We start from the raw sequence: 26629 nt of genomic DNA on the forward strand, positions 1-26629 counted from the left end.
TCCAGATGGAAAGAGGAAACACAACAAAAGTCTACTTTAAGTTAGTAAGGGAAACTTGTTAAATTTAAGAAAGCTTTAGGAGAGGAACCCTGGGAATTAACATGTTAACATTAACCTGGAGAAACAAACATCAAGGAAAGCTTCAGGAATGCCCAGACTGCGGATATGAATCAATACAATAAAAAAAAGTCTCATGTAGAGCATTCAACACAAAAATAAGGAAGACGAATCAAGTACTATATCAAAAATTTTGCACAAGAGGAAACAAAAAGGAGAGAGAGAAAAAAGATTTTGATGGAAAACTGGATCAAAAGAAAGCAAAAACAGCAGGAGGAACAACAGTAGGAGTTACAACAACAACAATAAGAAGACCAACACAATCCGCCAGTAATCCACAAGACCATAGGCAACGGCTGCTAAGTTACATTAGAAAAAAAAAAAAAGTGGGGCTGTTGCAAAGGCTGACCCCACGACCATTACTTCACTGAATTGGACTGGTTCTAAATAACACTCCACTGATAATAAATGAATAAATAATTTAAAGATGCGGATAAACGAACTGATAAACAATTTTGTAAAGAAATAACAAATGTTGAAATAAGTCCTTATAACCCTTTCGCCACGCCTGCTGAATCTACATTCACACTGACAAAATCTTTCGCTTATGGCGCGTGTGTAGTCTCTCTCTCTCTCTCTCTCTCTCTCTCTCTCCTCTCTCTCTCTCTCTCTCTCTCTCTCTCTCTCTCTCTCTCTCTCTCTCTCTCTCTCTCTCTCTCTCACACACACACACACACACACACACACACACACACACACACACACACACACAAACGAGAATTTGTCTATGTATTTGTTCTTTACAGACTCGGTGGGTATGGCCAAAAGGGCCCCAGGGAAGACAAATTTTCACGGGAAAAAAAAAAAGAAAGGGAGAAGAAAAAAAAAAAAAAAAGAAAGAAAGCCATGGCGATCTCAGATCGCAGGTCGCAGGAGGCCATTTTATTCTAACGTCGCTACATACAATCCCGTTCCTGGTCGAAATTGCAACTTTATTTTGAAGTTGTTGGAAATTGTTGTAGGAAATTGCTCATTTAGTGGTTATGGATGATGTCAGATTTGACCTTCGAGGTTACTTGAGGTTAATAGAGGCTACGGTGTTGCTGTCGGTAGAATGCCTTACTGGGGAGTTTTCGGAACTAAACCGCTAGATGTCGTTGCTGCTCATCTAACTGTAGGAAAGAGAGCTAAAATATTGTTGTAGTAAATCCCAGGTACGTAAAGATGCATAGAACATTGATCACCATGATACTACTGAAATGATGTATCGACTTTTCAATATCCGGTATGGATAATATTGAGAGAATGTGGTCAAATTAATTATTTTTTGTGTGATTATCGAGTAAACTGCTAGCATTATCTTAAATAAAGCAAATTACAAGTATAAAAACTATTGATTTGGACAATGAAAAAAATAAAAAATCACACTGTACTATATAGTATGACAACCTACTCAGTAACATCGTGATATATGGCTCTTTTTTTTTTTTTTTTTTGTGGGGATTTTAGCATCCCTCTCACGAAGCGAGCGACAAGGCAAAGTAATCGAGAAGCAAAACAAACATCTCTCAGGCGATCCTGCTGCTGCTGTAGTGTCCAGTTACCGTAATCCATTGCTTAGGCCAGGGCGTAGTGGAGATGGGCACCGCAGCAACATTCAACTTCTTGTCCAACAACGTGTTTCTTAAGTTCAACCAGCGCGGCCGAGTCAGGTGTTTGTTTTGGTTAGAGATTACATTACCATCGCCAGGACACTCGAGTTACCAATTTTTTTTAATTAAAATTGCCGTTTCCATAAACTAGGAAGGAGATCTATGTAATTTGGACTTTTGACTGTCACAGACATGTTGCCTTAATGTTTACTGTCGTCTAGATTAAGACGTTTCCAATCAAGAGTGAATTCATTTGGAAATCTTAAGATGACCAAATAAACCTAAATGCCGATTCGCTAGAAAATCAACTTATATACATTTGTTCATGAAAAGAGTTTGATTTTACTTGTGTTACTACTCAGAAGGGATTACGTAGAAAAATATATTATATAAGCCCATTGCATGTTCATGTAAATAGAATAGCACTGTAGGTATATCTGATATTGCTTGTATGTGAGAGAAGAGTTTATCTGTGCTGCCACCTGGTGACAACCACTAGTTCTGAAAACTCCCTATTGTGACTACCATTAAGAGGCCGAATTGGCTTTAAATTTGAAATATTGATAAAGACTAAAAAAAACATGCTTAAAATACATGGTGCAAATGATGAAATAGCATGAGTCAGGATTCTTCACTATTACTCAAGATTATTCCTTCATAATTAAGGGTCATTCTAAAATTATGCAACACTGTGTAATACCTCCTCACCAAGTCAAATCACACATGCAATATTAAACACTACCACCATGACAGAAATCACCATTCATAGAGGGCGACGCACACAGCGCGTGTATATATATATATATACGAGTATATATATATATATATATATATATATATATATATATATATATATATATATATATATATATATATATATATATATATATATATATATATATATATATATATATATATATATATATATATATATATATATATATATATATATATATATATATATATATATATATATATATATATATATATATATATATATATATATATATATATATATATATATATATATATATATATATATATATATATATATATATATATATATATATATATATATATATATATATATATATATATATATATATATTAGCATTAATGTTATTATCATTATTATTAGTAGTAGTAGTAGTAATAGTAGTAGTAGTAGTAGTAGTAGTAGTAGTAGTAGTAGTAGTAGTAGTAGTAGTAGTATTTTATTATTAGTATTATTATTATCATTTTATTATTATTATTATTATTATTATTATTATTATTATTATTATTATTATTATTATTATTATTATTATTATCATCATCATCGTCATCATCATCATTATTAATTTTTGTATCAATGATCCATGACCAATAGTAATGATGACAAAAATAAAGTTGCTTTTGTAGTAATTATATAACATTTTAGTTTCAGTTCAAAAGTAGCGTCAAATTAGTTGCTTGAAAAAAAAAAAAAATAAAAATTGTACAGTAAAATCCCTCTTATCCGGCATCAACGGGACCGCCGACATGCCGGATACTTGAATATAAGTGAAATTATGTTCACAATCACCACCCTACACTCACGCATCTTACCATAACAAAGATCAGCTGATCTGATCAGCTGCTTAAGTGTAAGCACAACACGCTTCCTCTTTTCTACAACTTTAGGTATGATGAAGGCGTCAGGCGATAAACAGTGCACACGCAGGACTGAGTCACTGAGTAAACACAGTGCAGTGGGCCTCGGGTGGCGCAAAGCAGTGCGCTCCGGTGGCGAGGGGACAAAGTATGCCTCGCGCGGGAATTTTAATCGATTTTATGAGTACACATTGATTTTTTTATTGATTTTAAGGCTTGGGGAAAAATGTGCCGGATACTTGAAGCTGCCGGATACTCGAATGCCGGATGAGAGGGATTTTACTGTATTTGGAAAAGGACAAACTAATAATTGCTTAATATTTAGCTATATGACGCTTGTCTCTGACAGCTGTCATCATAAAAGTAGAGACAAATTATTACATAAAAAAAATGTTTCCTATGTACATTGTCCGCTGTTATGAAATATAGTACATTCCATAAAAAAATCTACATAATTCAATTCTGTACCCATACGTAACATATAACTATACGGCGGACGTCGCAAGACAATAATTTCTGCACATAGAGTATAGGAGGCAGAGAGAGAGAGAGAGAGAGAGAGAGAGAGAGAGAGAGAGAGAGAGAGTCATTCTTAGCAAGAACATACTGAATACTACTAATCTCAAGGTGATGAACGAAATGGAACCGCAATAATTGCTCAAACGTCAATTTGAATCCCTCCTATAGCCCCATCTTTTCTCTATCTAGTTTGGTCAAGCAACAAAATTAATAATTATTGTGAAAACTGGTACATTTACTGATGAGAATACACTATGTTATGCATTGTAAGGTTAAAGGATTTGCTTATGTGCATTTTGGAATGCATTATTGTCGTAAGACAAGTAGTACACCACTGTACTCTTCATGCATACTCAAGTCCTGTAAACGTAAGACAAATAATCACATCACAGACTAGAATGGAAATTAAAATAAAGGAGTGGGTGATAACCTTTTAATGAGTGCCATGTATAACAGAATAATTTAGGTGCCAACACCAAGCTGAGGCAAGTGAAGCAAAATCAACATGTACAAACCTGATGCCAAAGTGAATGCTGTTGTTTAGTGGCGACAAGTCACTGCTATACATCCATTACATACATAAATGCATTCATAAGAATGTTACATACTAAATGACTTCTGTCAATATACACAAAATACAGCACTTGAGAAATTTCTGGTAATTGTAAAATCAAATTTTCTTTCTTGTGTTGAAGCTATAATGAAATAAAGCTCAAAATGTGTTTATATCTGTCATTCAAGTTACTACTTCAATCTGATTAAAAAACTAGATGAGTTGTACGCCCATCTAGTTTAACTGATGTTCTCTTATGCAAGCTCCTTGTCAAAAATGAACTCTCCCAAGCCAGAGGTTCCAGCACGCTTGAGGCGGGTGATCATGTCCCCAATCTTCTTGATGGCTTCCACCTGTTCAGAAAGGAATTCATCTTCCAGCAGCTTGGTAAGGTGGGGGGTCGTTATGCTTGCTGGCAATGCCATGTAGCTCCAGGAGGCTCTGTAGTACACAATAGAGGCAAGAGTTAATAAGACGCACCAATCTCCATCTTTAAAAATTCAACACAATGTGTATGTGTGCACTTACGAAATGTGCTCACAAGTATCAATGACTACCTCCTACATAACTAAACTCATGTGATTTCAAACTATTTCCTAAATGGAGTAACACAGATTTGAGACATGAAACAATGAATGTGATAAATAAGACATGCTTATTCCACCTAATAGTTTTACTAGTCACAAATTATGTCAGGAAAATCAATGCAATATGTGAAAAATCTAAAATGAGTGGACAATGTAAACCTAAGGAGTCACCCACTTAAGTAATTCCCAAAACCAGTTAATAGATGACGAAAAAGAAAGTACACCGGTACTGTGAAAGCATTTGCTACATTTTTTTTTTTTAGATTTCAAAAAGGAATTTCACTGAAACAGCTGGGATGCATATGAAAAGCACTAAGAAATGCATAGTGTAGGAGGAAATGGATGAAAGCTCCAGAGTATGTGGGGAAGTAGGAAAAGGATGTGTTATGTCATCATGGCCATTCAATTCCTTTATGGATGGAATTGTGAGAAAAGTGAAAGTAAGTTTAATAATACTGGAATTAACATGCACATATATTAAAGGAAAGCCAAACCCAGTGATGTTTGAAGAAAATAAATGTCTACAAAAGTTGGTATAGTTTATGACCATTTGTTAGAATTAAAAACAGAGAGAGAGAGAGAGAGAGAGAGAGAGAGAGAGAGAGAGAGAGAGAGAGAGAGAGAGAGAGAGAGAGAGAGAGAGAGAGAGAGAGAGAGAGAGAGAGAGAGAGAGAGAGAGAGAGAGAGAGAGAGAGAGAGAGAAATTTAATACAGAAAAGCAAATCATCAAATTTGAGTGAAAGAAGTATATGATAAGTGATGAAACCAAATGATGAAGGGATAACTCATTTAAATACCTTGGTTCCCTTCCGTGCAAACATGTAAGTATGGAGGAAAAAATGGAAAAAAAAAAAACATTATGAGAAGAATGAAGAATGTAGTAGGATATTCAAAGCATATGACAGAAGGAAGGGCAGTAGGCACAGGGATATAGAAGACACCAAGTGATAGCATACTGGTGCCAAAAGAGATATGCGAGGGAGACTGACAAGAAGTGAATAACAAAGATCTAGATTTAGATGGTGGAGGACAGTTATGTGACAGGTGCTTGTAGCTCATAACTGATGGACAATGTAAATGGAAAGTCTTGTATGCCTGTTAAAAGTGAAGGGATGAACTGTTAAGTGGTGGAGTATCAAAGTGATGGTATGGTTTTGTGGGAAGATGGCAAGTGGAAAGTCTTGTATGCCTGTTAAAAGTGAAGGGATGAACTGTTAAGTGGTGGAGTATCAAAGTGATGGTATGGTTTTGTGGGAAGATGGCAAGTGAAGTAGCTACCTGTATCTGAAATAATTCCTAAGAACTTCCACAGTCACAATCTCCATAGGAAGATTGTGACTGAATGTCCTGGAGAGAGGAGGAGGAAAAAGGAGGTTGAGTAGGAAGGAGTGTGCATGAATAGTGTATGGACAGGAGAAACAAATTAAGAGATTCTTCTCTCAAAGCCATCACCTTGAAGTAGCTACAAGTGACATGTTGAAGATCATGTTCTCAATAACTGACCAGTTAACTACAAATCAAGCTGAAGGGAGTCACCCAGTTACAATTCTAATTTTAACTTCCTGTGGAGTTGTGGCATTGGGTGAGGCTACCTAGTAAGTCTGCTCCAAACTGGTACGAGTTCCCTTGTACCTGAATAAGGACATGGGCTGCTAGATAGTGCATACAAATGAGCCCCCTGAAAGAAGCATGATAAGCCTAGCAATGCACTGGTTCTTTACATCTGCTAAAACACAGAAATGAGAAAGGTGGGCATGTGAGCTCATTTGTAAACATTCTATCCTTCAAACTTTCATGAATCATATACTGGTAAAAAAATTCACTGATACCTTTGATATTAAAGAACTAAAATGCATGCAGAGAGAGAGAGAGAGAGAGAGAGAGAGAGAGAGAGAGAGAGAGAGAGAGAGAGAGAGAGAGAGAGAGAGAGAGAGAGAGAGAGAGAGAGAGAGAGAGAGAGAGAGAGAGAGAGAGAGAGGGGTAGGTAGGTTTGAAACAATTTGTTTAACATATGATGCACGAGATTTGAGTAACTATAATTCATAACATTACACAGCACAAGTTTTACATTTCTAAAAAATTCATTATGCTTTCTGCAAGGTTACTGTCATGATCGTCATAAAACTGCATCAGCATCTCATCAGACAATTGAGCAATCATTTTGAGAAACATGAACAACAAAGGAACCAATCTGGTACAAGAATAATGAAGAGTTTGTATGTGTACTACATTAAATGTGTGTACAGGTGCATCCACTAATTAAAAAAGAGAAACAAACACCACACATGTATAGTTAAAATACAATACATTTGTAAGTTTTCTTTAGACTCACCTGATTGACTTGTTTCTCCAGGTCAAGAGCAGCCTGGAGGGCATCATGGGCATTGCCCCACTCCTGCTGGCATGGAGCAGCAATGGCCTGCAGCACGATCCTTCCTCCACGCTGGTTCTGGTACTGTTGATGAAAATAAGGAAATTTTACTTGACAAAATATACCACAAATTCTAATACTGTGAACAAGGTTCCTGAAAAAAATCATATCCAATTATGTTTTTTTTTAACTATTCACTGGTTCTTTACTTTTACTCCTTAAAACATACTTATTGGACATAAAACACCTACTAAGCACCTATAGTTTTGAGAATGTGCAAGGATTAGTTAAAACTAAATAAATAGAGGCCATTTAAACTGTTTCTTTACAGCATACATAAACAGGTCAACACTTCTCACTCGTACTGTACAAGCTGTTCACCAAATGGATTCTACGAACTCTTGGCGACCTTTAGTATTGAACAGATGCCACCAAGGCCAACGTCAGAAAGTGAGAGGATCAATCTCCAGGTACGTGGCATATATATATATATATATATATATATATATATATATATATATATATATATATATATATATATATATATATATAATATGAAAAATGCAAGTATCAGATAATTCATGGGCCTATTTGGGATTAAAATACAAATAAACCAATAAAAATAGAATGACGACAGTTCTACTAATCAAGAGTACAAGTCCTGCTGCCACAATGATTATTGATTGCTGCAAGGTATAGTCCTGCTGCCACAATGATTATTGATTGCTGCAAGCTTCAAGACATAACTCGCAGGCATGCCAGACAGCACCTCTACCACTCCTCAGTTACAATGTAATGTGAAATTTATTGTAAATTTCAAAGTTAATCATGAGAGAGAGAGAGAGAGAGAGAGAGAGAGAGAGAGAGAGAGAGAGAGAGAGAGAGAGAGAGAGAGAGAGAGAGAGAGAGAGAGAGGCTGGGGGGAAGGGGAGTAGAGGCGATACTGCAGTACATACCTTCATCAGAATCTGGGCATGTTCCCTCTCTTCATCACTTGAGTCCTTGAAATACTTCTTCATCCCGGGGAGAGCAACATCGTCCCTATCGAAGTAGTAACTCTGGGGGAAAAGAGGGAGAAAAAAAAAAATCAACTGGTGCCCAATACCATAGAAGAACGAAATAAAAATCACAAAAACGTGCACTTCTGTCCCTTGGTTGGTAAAAAGAAATATATAACCTACACAATAATACTGGTGTCAACGTTATTCCTTATACGAAGAATCTGCACAACACGACCAAGATTACGTCTTCCACCACATATTTTCATTACCTACTGTTTTCCTAAATTGGACAAGCACCAAAGAAGCACAAAGGATACATCTAACGCAAGGTGAAACAAAGGCCGGTACACTCCGCAGCACAGCACAGAAAGCCATGCCTCAAGGATAATCCCCCAACCCCGGCTCCTATCTACGTCGTTTACCTTGTTCTACTTCCAGATTTCCACAGCCGTGCATATGACAAGCTAGTGACACGTATAAGACAAACCTATAGGCCATTACGATGCCTACAGTGAAAAAAATAATACAACCCCAGTATACTCGGCTGGCTATGCATTGCGGTAAAACATGAACTACTACTTACCATGGACAGGTAAACATAGCTGGCATACAGTTCCATGTTGATCTGTTTGTTGATGGAGGCCTCACACTCCTCATGGTAGTTCTGGCGGACTTGGCTGGACATCTTGAAGGTTGGTGGCAGATGGCAAAGAGGAGATGGGATGAATCAATGGCGTGGTAGGGCTGAGGAAGCAGGCGACAGGAGCTCGTTCACACACTGGTGACCCGGAGCGTCTCTGCGCAACTTGCCTGCGCTCACGGTTTTATACCGACCGCTGTTCCGTTCACCACCCTCAAAATCTTCCATGTGGATCGTTTCATCATACATTCTTATCTTGGAGTGTCCAGGATGAAAACACGGGTGGCATTTCTTGAATATTTCATCTACACAATGGAATTATTCATCATTCAGCGGATAAAGGCAAGATCCGCCCCTTGACACAGCCCATCGACCCACATGGAAACAACAAACGTCCTTGATTCGTGTACTACTAGCTCTAAGACAATGCTTGTTTTGTATTTTGATTTAATATAATATTTTCCTTTAATTTTGTGAGATTCAGCGATATACACAAGAAAAAAAAGCTGCTTTGAAATGACTAATTAACCAGGGTAGACGAAAATTTATAATTATCACTCGAACACATGTTTTGGTTTGGAGAAAGACTGCTGCATTGGTTTTTGTTCATATTGTGGGATTCAACAAAGGGAGTGCACGTGATCATTCTAATTATAACCACGGTAAATGGAATAAACTCTGTTACATACATATCTTACACCATGTTACACACACACACACACACACACACACACACACACACAGTATACATATTAAGTACCTAATTACGCCACATACACATGCACACACATCTCAAAATGCAGGGTCATGTAGGATCAAGGAGTAGCCAATCTTGTTTATACTGGTGACTACTGCTTGTCCTGGTTTTCTCTTTTATTTATTTATTTATTTATTTTTGCAACGCTACCTTCTTCATATGATAGACACGATTGCAGGTGGAAGTGGAATCCCATATTATTCACTCGTAAACCATTGGTATAGGTGAATATCGCATAGCATCTAAAATGTTCGAGAACAATGGCCTTTATTGAGTGGATACAGTATCTTATCTTCCTTTGTGTCTCGGGGATATGTCCTTGTTTATGGTTTTCCGAAAAAAAATTACCAATATAATAAGGAATAACACCCTCATATAAGAGATAATGAGAGATATGTGTATACCCCTACAAAAGATCGCTTCCGTATCTCCTAGTTTTCGTCACTTCTGTCACATATTCGTAAAGCTAATTGCGTCTTAAAAGTATATTACCACAACGCGATTGGAGTGCTGCGACGCCACTGCTATCGTACATGGTGAAATCACGTTACTCAGCACTTACACATCGCTGTGGAAATTATGTTTTATATAATATATATTCCCACCTTGAGTCAAATATAAACCATGCGCTGTGATATTTTGTCGCAATACGTTTGGATATTGTTGTAAGTACACAACCAGAAATATATGAGACAAGTGTTTAGTGTTGGTGTACAGACACTGGTCACGTGACACCATTTTCGCTGAAGAGAATATGTCCAGCCTGTGCCTGCGCATTCGTCGACCCTCTTCAGCCAACATCACAGTTACTCTGACCTCCTACAAAGTACACAGCAATTCCTGCTACTAGAACCGCCCCATTTTTTCTCTTGTCCTTTGTCACCCTTTTTTTTTTTTTTCTCTCTCTCTCTCTCTCTCTCTCCAAATGGTATATGTTAATCTATCCTCCCTCTGCCCAGAGAGAGAGAGAGAGAGAGAGAGAGAGAGAGAGAGAGAGAGAGAGAGAGAGAGAGAGAGAGATCTTCATTGCATACAGCTTTGTTACGTGTTATTGAAACTTAAAAAATGCGAGTCTACTGACTTATCAAGACTCGACCTTATATACGTACGCTTGCTCCTCGATATCTCTCACTCACTGACGTCGTGATGGGACCATCACGGTCATCAGCTGCACACTAATGCGCAGTTAACCCTAGGATCACCCAATGTGTAAAAACCGGCGTACGTACTGGGCTACCCTGAGGTTTCCCAGTACTGCACTTTTCCGTAACCACTGACGTAAGTAAAGTGTTATAATAGACGCAAGGTGAAATGAGTAATGACGACAGAGAGAAGCAATGACTCATCATTCCTGTGGCCGAAGCAACATCACCACCAACACCATTACAACCACCGCCAGACCAAGCAACATCCCCCCTTCTTCCCACTCCCTCCTTTGCTCCCCAAGCTTCTCAGCACAAATTCTAGTTTTCCTTAAGGCAGCGATAAAACACTCGTGTTATCAGCAAAAACTCCCGATACTGCTCCTCAAAAAAAAAAAAAAAAAAAAAAAAAAAAAAAAGAAAAAAAAAAAACAAGGAAGTGATAAGAAATAATGGTAGGAATGAAAATTATATCATCACCACCACCCCACTACACTCCTATTCTTATACGTGTCTCTAAACCTACGTGTCATGAAGAGAAAAAGAACAATGAAGTTTGTATTGAACAATGTTGAGTTACCGAGTCAAAGCTCAACACAAAACTTTCCCCAAGTAAAAACCTTGAACTTTGCATCCTGTCACCGCCACCAGTTGCAGTACACATAAACATCATCTCACCCAGCGTCAAGTTGCAACCTTCTCATGGGATGTATTAACCAGGCTGAGGATATACGTGTAAGGAATAAGAGGGAAATGAGGAGGGAATCCCGCGCATTAGCAACTCACACATGCTCTCCTTTGTCGTGGAGAGCGGTATTCCCAAGGCCTTGTTTGCCGTAGTTGTGTAAATAAAGGTGCACTTTATCTACTACTTCCATTTCTTTCCTTGTCTATTTGTTATTTCATGTGGAAAAGAACAAAAAATTGCTGCTTAATTCACGAGGGCAAAAACTTAAAATTGCTACTTCATGAGGAAAACAACTGTAAAATATTGGATCATGTGGCTTTTACATCCTGAAGCATTTCACGAAAGTTCAACACTCCGCTGTTAAATTAAGCCTATACAAATGCATTTTACTTAAAAAAAGAAGTGGAAGTCATTCCAGTGCACTCACTGATTTCAAAATATGTAGGAGCACCTTCCTTTTTTTTTTTATAAACATTTCCAACGTCACGGAGTCTGGTAAAAAAAAAAAAAAAAAAAAAAAAAAAAAAAAAAAATGCCGCTATACATAACTCAACTTCTAACTAACGCATTTCACAGACAAGACAATGCCACTATTAATTTATTTTGAGCCTATATATATACTAAAGATCTATAAAAATTAAAAGATAACATGATATTAGTCGTGAAATTTCACGGTGCGTCTTGTATCAGCATGTCTTGTTTTAGTAAGAAAATTGTTACGTAACATGTATATAGTATGGCCAGTGTACAGTAGGAAAAGATGTTTTAGAAAGAATACTTTGTGTCATGTATGAAATTTAAATAGAGATTAAAACATTACAAATGTATGTATCATATTAGTATATTACACTGACGCGACTCGTGTCTCACGGGTCCGAGATACGGTAATTTGTTTCATTATACATTTAGCACTTATATAACAATCGGACAGGATCATGTAGCTATTTTGTTTAAAATAAACACGTAATATTTTTATTTGCATATTTTCAATATCAAAGCAATAAAAAAAAAAAAAAAAAATGAAACATTCATTTTGTTCTGAGCGAGTGGGCATTAAATGAATTTCTCAAAAGCTCCCAGAAGGGTGCATGAACTTAGATAAGGCTGGGAACCGTTGGTTTAGAGAGAGAGAGAGAGAGAGAGAGAGAGAGAGAGAGAGAGAGAGAGAGAGAGAGAGAGAGAGAGAGAGAGAGAGAGAGAGAGAGAGAGAGAGAGAGAGAGAGAGAGAGAGAGTTTGATTACTGAGTAAAGTGACCTGCAAACCCTATTCCTTGCACTGCAAGCACACACACACACACACACACAGATATATATATATATATATATATATATATATATATATATATATATATATATATATATATATATATATATATATATATATATATATATATATATATATATATATATATATATATATATAATTACTAAGCACTATCTAGTTTTATTGGATCCTAGACAGGCACAATTCTGTTTGGGGTTATGGATTCTTTTTATTAAAAGTATTAACAGATGATGTGGAATTTTCAATCCCCAACTCAACCCAATGGATAACAGAAACACGAAACTCTTACTCAATACAAGTGCTGTTTGGCTAAGCAATTATTCTACAACCCAATTACCTTACAAATGTAATGCCACGCCAGCTTTACAGCTCTGGAAAACCTGCATATCTGAGTCTATACTCTTCCTCCAGTTCACCATTAGTATGAATAATGGAAAGAACTGCAACTTTTAATTAGGAGACCAATTGCCATCCTCTTTTTAACTGAAAGTAAACAAGTTCATCAGGAACCTACAAACAAAGACTTGGGGAGAGGGACTTTGGAGGACATAACACTAAGAACAGCAACCTTCACCTTAATAAGGCACCTTCACCCCTTACTTTTATCAGAGGTGTAACTATCAGGCTTCCTATCTATCACAGAGATTGATGTATGTCAAGTAGAGAATATACTTTTTGTATGATATTTTGATATACTTGATTTTTTACAAGTCCTTTTGCAAGTCCCACACTCCACTTCTGCTTTATGACTCTGTTCCTTAAGCAAACATGTACGACACAGCAAGTGTTCACAATCAAGCTTATACAGAGCCTCTGTACCCCCACATGAACATGATACAGACTGTCTGAAGGGATATGTATAATTCTGTGATGGCTTGTCACCATGAATAAGATGACTTGGTCTTTCGTTAACATGATGAGCTGGTAACCTTTTGACTCTCGCTGTCCTGCCCTGAGTAACAGATAAGATGCCTCCTATCATCTGGACTATACCATGATGGCTACTTGATGAACTCTCAGGTCCTGACAAACACTGGCCTGGCCTTGTTACCGCATCTCTTTTGTTCTTTACTGTTTGTGCACGTAATACTTTAGAGTGCATCTTATAACCTCGGGTACTGGAGGATAAAGATACCTTACCTGTTTCTTCTTTGTCTTCTTTTTGCTTCTGAGTACTCATCTGAGTTGGCAAGTACTTTGGTTTTCCTTTAAGAGCTGCTTCAATTTCCATACTCAAATCATCAAAAGAATTGTTTTTTGGATCATCCAGTGCACTGCTACCTTCTACTGGTATTACTTTAGTATCTATTTCTACTCTACCAACCTTCCTTTTATTATTAGGATGATCCAGTTCATCCTCTCCTGAATACTCTAGACACACTCTTTTGTTATTTGCACTATTCATACTGTCACCAGCCTCACCACTGCTCAGGGAGGAACCAACTGTCCGGCCACAGCTTTCGATGTCTGGATGTTCCCCATTAGCAAGGAGAAACCTAGGGTTGCAAAAATGCAATGTGCATTAAAAAAATATTATAGAGCAATTATGTTATATGATGTCATTTTGGTGTTTTCACATTTTACATTATCAACAATTATGTAAGATATGAACATGATATGTACTTTTTGGGTGAAAAGGAAGGAAAAGTAGTACATGGAAAAAGTTAGACGTATATGATACAAGGAGTCATGTGGTGAAAACATTACAGTGACTCTTGAGTGATGGACACAGAAATATTACATGAACTGGAGATATTTGTGAAGGGTAAAAGAATGACTGCAGATATACCATTATATAATTCCAATATACATATACATAAAGAAACTTGTACAAGAAATGTATAATCAAAGATTAAGACTGTTTAACATCATGTATATAATGGTAAGAAATGACATCTCACAGTGCAGATGTGGGGCACACATGGGATAACACCATGAGATATCTAGAAGAATTTATCATGATTTTGAAATTGAATTGACTGGTAGATTGCACGGTCTGTGGATAAGTAGAGGGAACACAGGAGAATGACTGGATAAAGCTAACTGAAAACATACTTTGAAAGAAGATGAGGTTTTACAGGACTTAGAGCTGAGACTGTTCTGAACTCACCTGTCAATCCGAGCCTTGAGGGACACATTTGGCACAGGTTGCTTGTCTCCCCTGAAGGGAACGCCAGTGAAGGGGTCAGAGGCAGGTCGTCCCCAAGTGGCTTCACCAGCAATGTATCTGAAAACAAAGTAAAAATATAAAAAAATTTTGTTAGTTTTTCCATTTTAAATATGTATACATTACTGTTGTTTGTAGATGACATAGTTCTTGTTGCAAATAAGGAAAATTGCAAAGGCTAGTTACTACAGAATTTGGAAGGATGTATGACAGGAGAGAGCTGAACTTGAAAGTGGTAAGGAGTGAAGTGATGAGATGCAATAGGGATGGATATGGAGGTGCTAATATAGTTTTGAATGTTGGGGGATAGGTGGAAAAGACTAGAAGCTTAGGAATGCGCATTGTGAGAGGGAAATCAATGGAAGCAGAGATAAGTCACAGGGTAAAAGGAGCTAGGATTCTGGGGGCATTAATGTATATTTGGAGAAAGACTTAGTTGTAGAGGCAAAGAATGGGAAAATCTAAAGAAATTGTACCACCAACTCTTCTGTATGATTACTGGATATAAACTTTAATTAAAAGGTTAAGGAAAAAAATAGAGGTGGCAGAAATAAAATGCTGGAGAACAATTACAGATATGAGATGGTCTGATAGAGTGAGGAACACAGTCTGAGATGTGAGTGGGACCATGTTACTTGCTGGAAAGGATATATTGGAATGTGTTAAAGTGGTTTGGTTATATAAAAATAATTGTGGAGGAGAAAATGATTACAAGAATATATATATGGATCCTGAGTCAAAGATCAAAGATTCAGGGAAAGACAAAGAAAGGGATGGACAGGGTTAAGGAACAACTGAGTTAAGTGTGCGGAAAATGAAATGTACATAAGGGACAGATTGAGTCTGAGTAGTGTGGTACAAATAAGGAAGAGGAAGTAAAATGCTATTGAGTTTGGAACCTTGAGTAATGTTTAGTGGCTGAAATAAATCTGTTAGCCTGTAAGACCACACATATAAAGAGGAGGATAGAGTTGCTAGCCTTCAACTCCAGCAAGGCTGCAAAGGTTCAACCCCTTGCTTTACATTTAGTACTTCTCTGCAGTGTGGAAAAGTGGTTCAATATGAAACGAGATAGGCATAAATTAATCACTGAGAAGAAGATCTGAATACAAGTCCTTGAGAATGCTAACCAGAGAGAAAAATATATTTAAAATATATTTGGAAAAAGAGGGAAGGCATCCAAAGAATGGTATACCAGGAATGCATGAGTGAAAATACATAGCTTGGAAATATTTCAGTGTGGTTACAACCTGGAATATGTTACCAGAAAAAGCAAAGCAACACAGTCCAAACATAGTACAGAGGAATAAACTGGACACATTATAATGATTTCTTCCGTCATCTTCTATTTTCCAAAGTCTGTTATTATCAATACTAAACTATACTAATAAGACAGGCAGACATTGATCACTAACCTTTCCAGAGTGTGAGCATCAATGGAGTTGCCAGAGGGCAGGAGCAATGGTACTGTCATGATGTCGCATGTTAAAGGGTCCAGGAAGTCCTCGGGTATCTCCAGCAGATCTTTGAAAGTTACAGATATTAAAGTGTCAGAGGCAACTCAGCAAGATTATGGCTGCTCTGTAACTGTACAAAAACTAAAGTAGGCAACAGAATATAAATAATGTTATCATCACATTCAGAATCAACATATTAGGTCTTATGTAACAAGGTGCAGCTAAACAGATTCCCTGGTATATTGCAATGGAGGGAATGTACCTAGTCATTCTCCTTAGATGCCAGCAAGTTGTTTTAAGCAAACTCTGCTCACTAGCTCAGAATTGGAATAAAAGATAAAGTACTTGGCATCTCATTGTCAGATTACTGAACAGAAGTCCACTGAAGGACAAAGGCTTCCCCTAATAGTTAGGGATGGTAACAGTTAAGCCACTTACAGCATCATGGTGTGAAGTCTACAGCATTAGAGGAGACAAGGTCAAATTGTTACTGACAAGGGTCAAAATTTGAATCTGGACTTTCCTAGCTATGAAGCTAGTATACTAACCCCTATGCCACTGAGTTATAATTATTTGCATTCCATACTTTACCAAATAAATCTGAAATATGATGAAAATTACAAATTTTGTGAATAATGTTACAATTATACTGGATACTTTACTGAATTAATAGCTAGCACATAATATGTTTTGTATAAAATTTGTTGAGAAATAAAACTGAATCACTGAAAATGAAGCTAATATGTTAAAAAATAAGAAAGAAGGATTATTGGAAAAATACATTATCTGATGGTCTCCCACAATATTATGTTGATTTGTGATAGGTGATGTCTTTTTTTTGTGATAACACACATGCCCACTGTCATGTAGGGTGATAATATAGCTATACAATACAAGATAGTAATCATGGACAGTGATAATACACCTGAACAAAACCAGATAGCTATCTCTTGGGTCCATTATGAATGAGTATCCTGCCTTACCAGGGGAACAAAAACACTGCCTAGACTGACACACCACTGATGTCCAGAAATTTTGAGGTCTGTATGCTGGATTTCCAAAGGTACAAATAATATAGTAAGTAAACTCAATAATTCATTAGATATCCTTATCATGAACAATTAAAACCATTAATGGTGGAAGGGCATGGGTTTTGAAGAAGAAGAAGAAAAAAAAAAAAAAAAAAAAAAAAAAAAAAAAAATCTTAATTCTTGGATTCTTCATATTCAAAACACTTATGTATTTTTACTTTCTTCATCACAATACTTGCCCTGAAAGTTACAAATGTGTGTGTGTATATATATATATATATATATATATATATATATATATATATATATATATATATATATATATATATATATATATATATATATATATATATATATATATATATATATATATATATATATATATATATATATATATATATATATATATATATATATATATATATATATATATATATATATATATATATATATATAATTAAAATAACCTGAGCACCACATGAAGAATTATGAGTATGTAAAAATGAAGGTACTGTTGCAAAATATACATATATGGTGGCATAGAAAATGCATGAATGGAATAATCTCCTTGCATATCAGTTTAGGTACTCTTTGTCTTCAGATGAAAGCATGTTAGAATTCATTTTCAGTGAATCTCTTTCTGCTTTCTACCACAATTTCATGGTTACTTTCTCCCTTCCTCTTACAGCATTATAGTGCAAAACTTTCCATTAAGTAGCATCTCAAAGTTTTTTTTCCAATTTACTCATACTAAAGGTAATTCTAGTTGCCACATGCTAAGGTGATCTAGAGGCCACATCTGCTGCCTCCTGCCATCTTTGGTAAGGCAGCTGCTTGGTGCCTTATATTGTTCATGTTAAATAAATGTATTCATATGACAGTCAATGCATGCTACTAAAGACATGGCCTGCAATGACAGTCATATGAATGCATTTTTATGAATGTATTACTTATTTCAAAATTTTTTCTGAAGGGTTATCACTTTGATTTTATTACTGTATTTTTGTTGATATTTAAAAAAAATCAGCTTAAGGCAAAGCTAGCACTTAAGGTAATTGAAAATTCTTAAATATAAAAAAAATTGAGGAAGGTGAGTATAGTATCTACAACTCCTCTCTTTAAAAAGGTATGAAACATTGCCCTTTTCTGCTTTTTCATACCAACAACTTTGACTTAGAGAGAGAGAGAGAGAGAGAGAGAGAGAGAGAGAGAGAGAGAGAGAGAGAGAGAGAGAGAGAGAGAGAGAGAGAGAGAGAGAGAGAGAGAGAGAGAGAGAGAGAGAGAGAGAGAGAGAGAGAGAGAGAGAGAGAGAGAGAGACCTATCAATAAAAATTACATTATAAGACCTACCTCTATTGTTCAAGTCATCATTTTGTGATTTTTCAGTCATTTTTTCTTCTGGACTTGAGTTGTAGAGCCGAGGGACATCTGGCTCGACCTTGGTGATGGGTTTGTATGTTTTCCATTGTTTTAACAGTTCTCTTCTTTTACTCTTATTTGTGCTTATGCCTGGCTGTCCCCACACTTCAAGTGAATGTAAGACAGGTGGACAGGCTCTTTCTGATGTGCTTTGTATTCTTATTAACATACTTTTAACACATTTCAATGCCTTCCGGTTTGTATGTCTCAAAGAACCATGAAATAAACTCTGACCCTTCATGCTGCTCTTTGTATCTGGCATGGGAAGTCTTAACCAGTGCCTATAGTGATGGTTTTTGAGCACTAACTCATCCTCATTCTTGGTGTAAAATTTGCCAACACACAAATATATCTCACTTGTATCTTTGTCTTTGTCTGATGCTGTTACTGAAGATTTATAGGAATCTTCTATGAACTCATTCAGTACAAAGGAGTGACCATGGCTGGTGGAGGGTTCATTTGAACTATCCTTTGAGCTACTGACTTGACTGGGATGGGCAGCATTCTGTGACTGAGATGAAGAGATGTCCTCAGGTTCAGTGAAGACTAGGAATCCTGTGCTACACTTCTGCTCCACTCTTGCCACCATTTTGATGCAGCTGATGTCAATAGGCACGGGGAATACCACAGATATATCCACAGGAGGCCGGATGAAGTATGCACCCATGAACCCTTTGGTGCCACTGATCTGAAGTGAAGAAAATGTCAAGTAAAACAATCTTCAAACAATATTACTGTATCATGTGATTCCCTTTATACACTGGTGATCAAATAATTTTGGTAGTGAACATATCTGATACATAAACTGAATATTAAGAAGTCATATATATATATATATATATATATATATATATATATATATATATATATATATATATATATATATATATATATATATATATATATATATATATATATATATATATATATATATATATATATATATATATATATATATATATATATATATATATATATATATATATATATATATATATATATATATATATATATATATATATATATATATATATATATATATATATGAGTAATAATGATTACAGTTTCATTCTATAATTGTACAACTTACAATCCATCTTTAAAATTCCATCCACTTTGGCTGCTTTATGTCAAGTATGGTCACAGTAATTCCCTACCAGATTCTGGATGTCATAGCCATCTGCACAGGGCTTGCTGCTCGACACACTGGGACTCAGGCATGGTGACATGAAGTTCATCCTGGAATAGATACAACACCTTAGATAACAAACATGCATACAGTTACCATACACAGATTGCTATATTGTACAATATGATTATTTTTTTTATTTATTCTTTTTTTATGTAGGAAGGATACTGGCCAAGGGCAACAAAAATCTAATAAAAAAAATGCCCACTGAAATGCCAGTCCCATAAAAGGGTCAAAGCAGTGGTCAAAAATTGGTGGACAAGTGTCTTGAAACCTCCCTCTTGAAGGAATCCAAGTCATAGGAAGGTGGAAATACAGAAGCAGGCAAGGAGTTCCAGAGTTTACCAGAGAAAGGGATGAATGATTGAGAATACTGGTTAACTCTTGCATTAGAGAGGTGGACAGAATAGGGGTGAGAGAAAGAAGAAAGTCTTGTGCAGCGAGACCACGGAAGGAGGGGAGGCATGCAGTTAGCAAGATCAGAAGAGCAGTTGGCATGAAAATAGCGGTAGAAGACAGCTAGATATGCAACATTGCGGCGGTGAGAGAGGGGCTGAAGACAGTCAGTTAGAGGAGAGGAGTTGATGAGACGAAAAGCTCTAAATTTAAATGATAAACAGAGTTATTTGTTTATTAAGCATCTAATTACTGCTAGTTCATGGACATGGGAATTCTTCAGCCTACCATACTGTGGTTTATACAAATTTGTGATGAAGTCAGCATGTGTAGATAACCAAACAGCCTGCCCTGAGACATGAAGTGTAGAGGGCGTCTCCACATTTCCCTTTCTGTTGCAGAAGGAAACAGAAAGGGATGGTGTGAAGGGATTGGGATTTCTCCATACCTTTTGACTGGGTCAATGAACATGCAAGTATTGGGTCTGAGTGAGGATAAGGGAGAAACTGAAGATGTGTTTGAGAGATGAAAGTTAGATGTTCAACAAATCCATACACAATTCCTCCTGCTATACCATATTCAGAAGTTACCTATAATTCTTGTTGGTGGCAGTGAGATTAAGATAATGATTGATAATAAGGTGAGTCAAACATGTGATAAGTAACTGTATTTTTTATTATATAGTTTAATATGTTTTGAATAAATCAGCTGATAGTTTCTTGGTGTATATTTTCTTTTAAATTAGGTGGAAGAGAACCTTTTCTAAACATGAGATTTCCTATGAAAATTTGATAAGAATAATTCAATACATATTAAAATATATAAAAAATAACAGTTTCTTTCTTGAAGTATTATCCCACATCTAAGAGTAATTTTTGATGCAAACAAAATATTGGAATCATTGCCGTGCAGCAGCAAACCTTGTAACATACAGCTCCAAGTATAAAACAAATAAATAAATAAATAGATAAATAATCATATTAGTAATAATAATAATAACAACAACAACAACAACAACAACAACAACAACAACAACAACAACAACAACAATAATAATAATAATAATAATAATAATAATAATAATAATAATACAAAAATAATACAAAAAATGAAAAAAAAATGCAATTGGAAAGAAAATAAAACAATTACATCTATATAATAGGACTGAGTACAATTCAAAACAACTATTGGTATATTGTACACATATGTCTAACACTATCAAGGTAAAGTAAATAATTTGCTGAAAGTAATATTAAAATTCAAATATGAAAAAAAATAAAAAATAAAAAATAAAAAAGCCACTGGAATTGTCATTGAGAATGCCAGTTCCTGAAGATGAGAATTTGAAGGCATGCTAAAAAAAAAAATAAATAAATAAATAAAATAAAATAAAATAAAATAAAATAAAATGAAATAAAATAAAATAAATAAATAAATAAAATAAAATAAATAAATAAATGATTTATAAAAAAAAAAAAAAAAAAATGAAGAAGTACCTTGACACTTCCCTCTTAAAACAGTTTGTCATATGCAAGAGGAAACACAGAAGCAGGCAGGGAACTCCAGCATTAACCTGTAAAAGAGATGAATGACTGAAAATACTGGTTAACTCTTGCATTAGGGAGGTGGACAGAATAGGGGTGAAAGTAGAAAGCTTTGTGCAGCAAGACTACTGAAGGGAATGAGGCATGTAGTTAGCAAGATAAAAGGAGCAGTTTGCATGAAAATAGCAACAGAAGATAACAAGAGATGTAACCTTACGGCAAAGAGAGAGCTTAATAGCAACAGAAGATAACAAGAGATGTAACCTTACGGCAAAGAGAGAGAGAGCTTAAAGACAATCAATGAGATAAATTGATGAATGAAATAAAAAAACTTTGGTTAGAGGGTGTCAAAGGGGCATAGCCCATGTCAAACAGAGTTAGTTAGGTTTAGTTAAATTTTGTTTAACACCTAACATTCCAGTGGCATGAGACCAATTAAAAAAAAAATAGCCAGGAAGGAAATTCCTTAACATAAATTAAACAATGAAACTGCCTGATTGCCTTTTCTATGATTTATTTTAGTGCCATAAATCATTAATGTTTACAATAGGTCCTTCTTACTTTGCTGTTTAACACTGACATCATGATGCAGAATACTTATTGTAGTGTACGTCTGTAAAAGTTTTAGACAGCGTCCTCCTATAGTTAACTTACAAATCCACGCTGAAAACAGAGATGCCTCCCAGATGCTAAATCCACAAATTGTGTGCACAGTACGGCTCCTTTCATACACTGAGCCCTGGAACACTTCCTATCCACGTCAGGAAGTAGTTCATATGTGAATGAAATATATAAAAAAAAATTTTGTCCACGCATAAAGCTCAGCTTATTTGTTGTACTGAAACTATTGAAACTATAAGCATTTTATTATGAGGTACATTTTATCTGCGAGACATATAAAGGACACCATGAGGGTATTATTCCACCCTGCCCTGTGAGAGGAGGATGTCATGTCATCATGCCAGTTTGACTCCAGCCGTCATCATGGAAAGTTTGGAAGATTGTGATCTACATTTCTTGATATGCCTTTGAAAATGGCAGCTTTCACCTTCACAACCTTGAAGTTTGGTAGTATTTCCTCTCCTGATGAGTGTTAATGTACCTTATTTCTAAGTATATGATGATTTCAGATGCCAGCTGTGAGAAATAATGTGTGATTGCCATGGTATGTACTGGTTAGGTTAGGTAATTTTTAGATTAGGTTAGGTAATGTTAAGTTAATGCTAGGTTAGATTAGATTAGGTAATGCTAGGTTAGGTTAGTGTCCTTAAGGGGGATCCAGGGGGGCTTCATAAGCTTAGATTATTTTACTGTACTTAATGGGAGTCCAAAGGGGGCAAAGTTCCCAGCTTAAGTTAGAAATTTCCCCACCTATCAAAACATGGTGTCTCATTCTTTGATTTTTTCATGAATGTCCAAATTTGCCTTAATTTGGTTATCTGTGTCCTCTCCAAACCCCCTCTTCCCCACAGGTCCCCTAAGCTTATTGGGGGAAGGGGGGTTATGTAAAAAGTTTTTGTAAATTTTTACCCTATAAATTATTCATATTGCCTTCCCAAACCAACAAACACAGATTTCCGGAAATTTCTCCCAACCTCCACCCTCTTTTGTTGGTAGAGTGAAAGTTAGGGATGCCATCATGTCACATGTCCCGGCTATTATACTAAAGAAAATACAGCTCAACTCAGGTCACTCTCTAAACACTTTCTTCCCTTACAAAGTTTTCAACCTTGACTCGTGCACAGTGCCTCTCTTTATGAACACTTCTTTAAAGCTGTACACAAAACACTCAGTTCATTGCTTTATGTTACGAGCCAAAATGCTGTTGGTTTACTGCTAATCGTGTCTTCATTCACTAGAAATTTCATTGTGGCAAACAGTAAAATTAAAAACAACCGAAAGGAAAATATTCCGAAACACTTTTGCCAGCATCCTGACTACATCCAAAAAAAAGCCTCTAGTTGAAGTTATGAGTTTTAAGGGCGTTTTTACGGTTCTAGTGACAGATTAACAAGACTTCTATATCATTAACAGGAAAAACACTCTTGAGAACTCGGCTGATAATCTCTGTGGCTTTAGAAAATAGTTGTGGTGAGAGAGCAAGGCGTTTCAGAATACAAGCCCAATTCTCACCTGTTATCAGCGAGCACAACACAGGATATTAGAGCGATGATGGGATCTGTTTTTGTTATTGTCCAGGCGGTGCAGCGCTTTATCGTGGCGCCCTTCATGGACTCAGACACTCACAGAAAACGAAAGGGGAAAGCATAAACTACATTATTTCACGGGAAGTTTTTAGCATAATTCATAATGCATTTTGAAACAGAAGCACGCGTTAAAAGTACATAAAATGAAAATAGACATACTCCGTGAATACGTCAGGAATTGGGACGCACGTGAAAAGAAAAAAAAAACTTACTTTTAATTAAAGTCGTGTGTGCTAACCAGTACAGTAGCATTCCTACATAATATTAATTTATACAACATGAAAACAGCAACAAAAACAACAACAACAACAACAAATAGGCAAAGGAGCTCGATTGACATGTTTTGTACATTCTTTTTTTTATATTTGTATCAAATTATTTCTTTCATTCCTCTCTCTCTCTCTCTCTCTCTCTCTCTCTCTCTGCAAACGATAGTTTTGTCTTATAATTAATTTCATATTTTTCATTCTCGTTTTCTCCGTATAATGCAATTTATTTCCTATTTTACCGTGTTTTTTTTCTTTGTTTCCCTTCCTTAGTTCACTAATGCTCATTTCTTTGGTCCCTCATTGATTCAGTCTCTTTATTTCACCTTCATTTCTTTCACAATAGAAAACCTTCGCATTATTCTATTAATTCCTACCCTTTACTCTTTTCCTAATAATTTCCTTTCCCCTTTGTCAAAACTTTTCAATCAACGCCAAACAAAGACCTCTCTCTCTCTCTCTCTCTCTCTCTCTCTCTCTCTCTCTCTCTCTCTCTCTCTCTCTCTCTCTCTCTCTCTCTCTCACACACACACACACACACACACACACACACGGCACAAACCACCACATAGTAATAACCTATTCCTACTTTACTACTACTACTTCTACTACTACTACTATAAGTATGTACGTAAGTACATACATTAGCTCATGAGGACACTAGCCAAACTTAATCGAATCTGAACCAATATTAATTCGCTTTGCTATCAATGTTAAAGGAGATAGACTGCATTTTTTTTTTTTTTGAAGCAGTACTGGCGTATTTTGCGATATCTGTCAATAGTAAATGACAAAAAAAAAATAAAATAAATAAATATATATATATATATATATATATATATATATATATATATATTATATATATATATATATATATATATATATATATATATATATATATATATATATATATATATATATATATATTGAGTATTTAGGTAGAGGACGAACCACACACACACACACACACACACACACACACGCAGACATGCAGGCACATACACGGAAGATATAGACAGAAAACTTCATTATCAGCCTCAACGTGTAACAAGATAAGATACACTGATGAAGTAAGGTGCTGGCGATGCCTGCACTTTCTTCTTCTTCAACACGTGGCGCACACACACACACACACACACACACACACACACACACACACACCAGAGTCATTTATCAAGAACATTCAACATAAAAAAAAGATAGAAAGAACTACAATATAATTTAACTAGTAAAAAAAAAAAAGGCTCCTCTGAAAAAAAAAAAAAAAACATATACATATACATTAAGACGTAATATATGAAATGTGCCCAGGCAGATTACGGGAAAGTATACATGCGCGCGAGGCCAGGTGAAGGGGAGGGAATAATTACGGAAAGAAGGTGTCATTAGCACGGCTTCACCTTCACCATCACAGGTAGACTCACTACTTTGATCTCACCTGCCACACCTCACCTGTCGGGCTTCCAAGACTCACCGGCCAGCCACCACCATCACTACCACCACCACGACCACAACCACCGCCACCTACCACTACCAGCATTACTATATCTCCACCACTACAACCATTAGAAACACCGACACCACCACCACCGCCAACAACAACAACAACAACAACATCGTCATCACCACTATACTACCACCACTATCACCACACCTCCACCAGCATCAATGCAAGTCAGATTAATTAAGAAAGGTGATAGAAAGAAATATGTTCTCTCACAGGGTGGTAGATCACTGGAACACACATACATAGTTATCACAGGCTTGTTAGTGCGAAGTCAATAACGAGGTTTAAGAGAAGATTAGATAAATTTAAGGACAGGTATGATAGGCGGGTGTAATAAACCTATATTACACAGAAACCGTCACACTTAGGCCTACTGACTCCTCACAGCTCCCTTTACTATGTTCCCAAGTTAATATATTGTAGTTTTTAATCATCACCGGCTTTAATTCAAGGTAGACGTAGATATCTATTCTTTCGAGTTCAGCGGTGTTCGTTCTTGTCACCGTGACTCACACCATCATTGTCATCCTAAGCATCATCATCTCTAAGTTATGTAGTAATG

At 36.0% G+C, this 26629-nt stretch overlaps 2 protein-coding genes across 14 annotated transcripts in view; both read right to left on the reverse strand.

The window, feature by feature from the left end:
- Positions 1-4279: 4279 nt before the first annotated feature.
- LOC135106093 (ferritin-like) lies at positions 4280-9205 on the reverse strand. The gene is given in 5 exon segments (XM_064014931.1): positions 4280-4811; positions 4813-4854; positions 7333-7455; positions 8328-8429; positions 8956-9205. Coding segments are annotated over 5 exon segments (513 nt in total). The 5' UTR covers positions 9058-9205; the 3' UTR covers positions 4280-4667.
- Positions 9206-13072: 3867 nt separating this feature from the next.
- Positions 13073-26629, reverse strand: part of LOC135106094 (RING finger protein 37-like) — a 350223-nt gene continuing 336666 nt past the window's right edge. For 4 of the 13 annotated variants that reach the window (XM_064014935.1, XM_064014934.1, XM_064014936.1 and 1 more), the window contains 6 exons: positions 22040-22116; positions 20116-20197; positions 18890-19646; positions 16467-16575; positions 14995-15111; positions 13073-14380 (listed from right to left, as the gene is read on the reverse strand). In XM_064014935.1, the coding sequence (XP_063871005.1) occupies positions 13540-14380; positions 14995-15111; positions 16467-16575; positions 18890-19646; positions 20116-20197; positions 22040-22071 (1938 nt within the window). In that variant the 5' untranslated portion in view covers positions 22072-22116 and the 3' untranslated portion in view covers positions 13073-13539. Of the gene's footprint in view, positions 14381-14994; positions 15112-16466; positions 16576-18889; positions 19647-20048; positions 20198-20831; positions 20936-22039; positions 22117-22741; positions 24197-24220; positions 24348-26629 lie in introns of those variants that run through there. The other 9 variants (XM_064014939.1, XM_064014944.1, XM_064014940.1 and 6 more) reach the window with 8 other exon arrangements.

This window comes from Scylla paramamosain, chromosome 12 (genome assembly GCF_035594125.1).
Source record: "Scylla paramamosain isolate STU-SP2022 chromosome 12, ASM3559412v1, whole genome shotgun sequence".
Classification (NCBI taxonomy): Eukaryota; Metazoa; Arthropoda; class Malacostraca; order Decapoda; family Portunidae; genus Scylla; species Scylla paramamosain.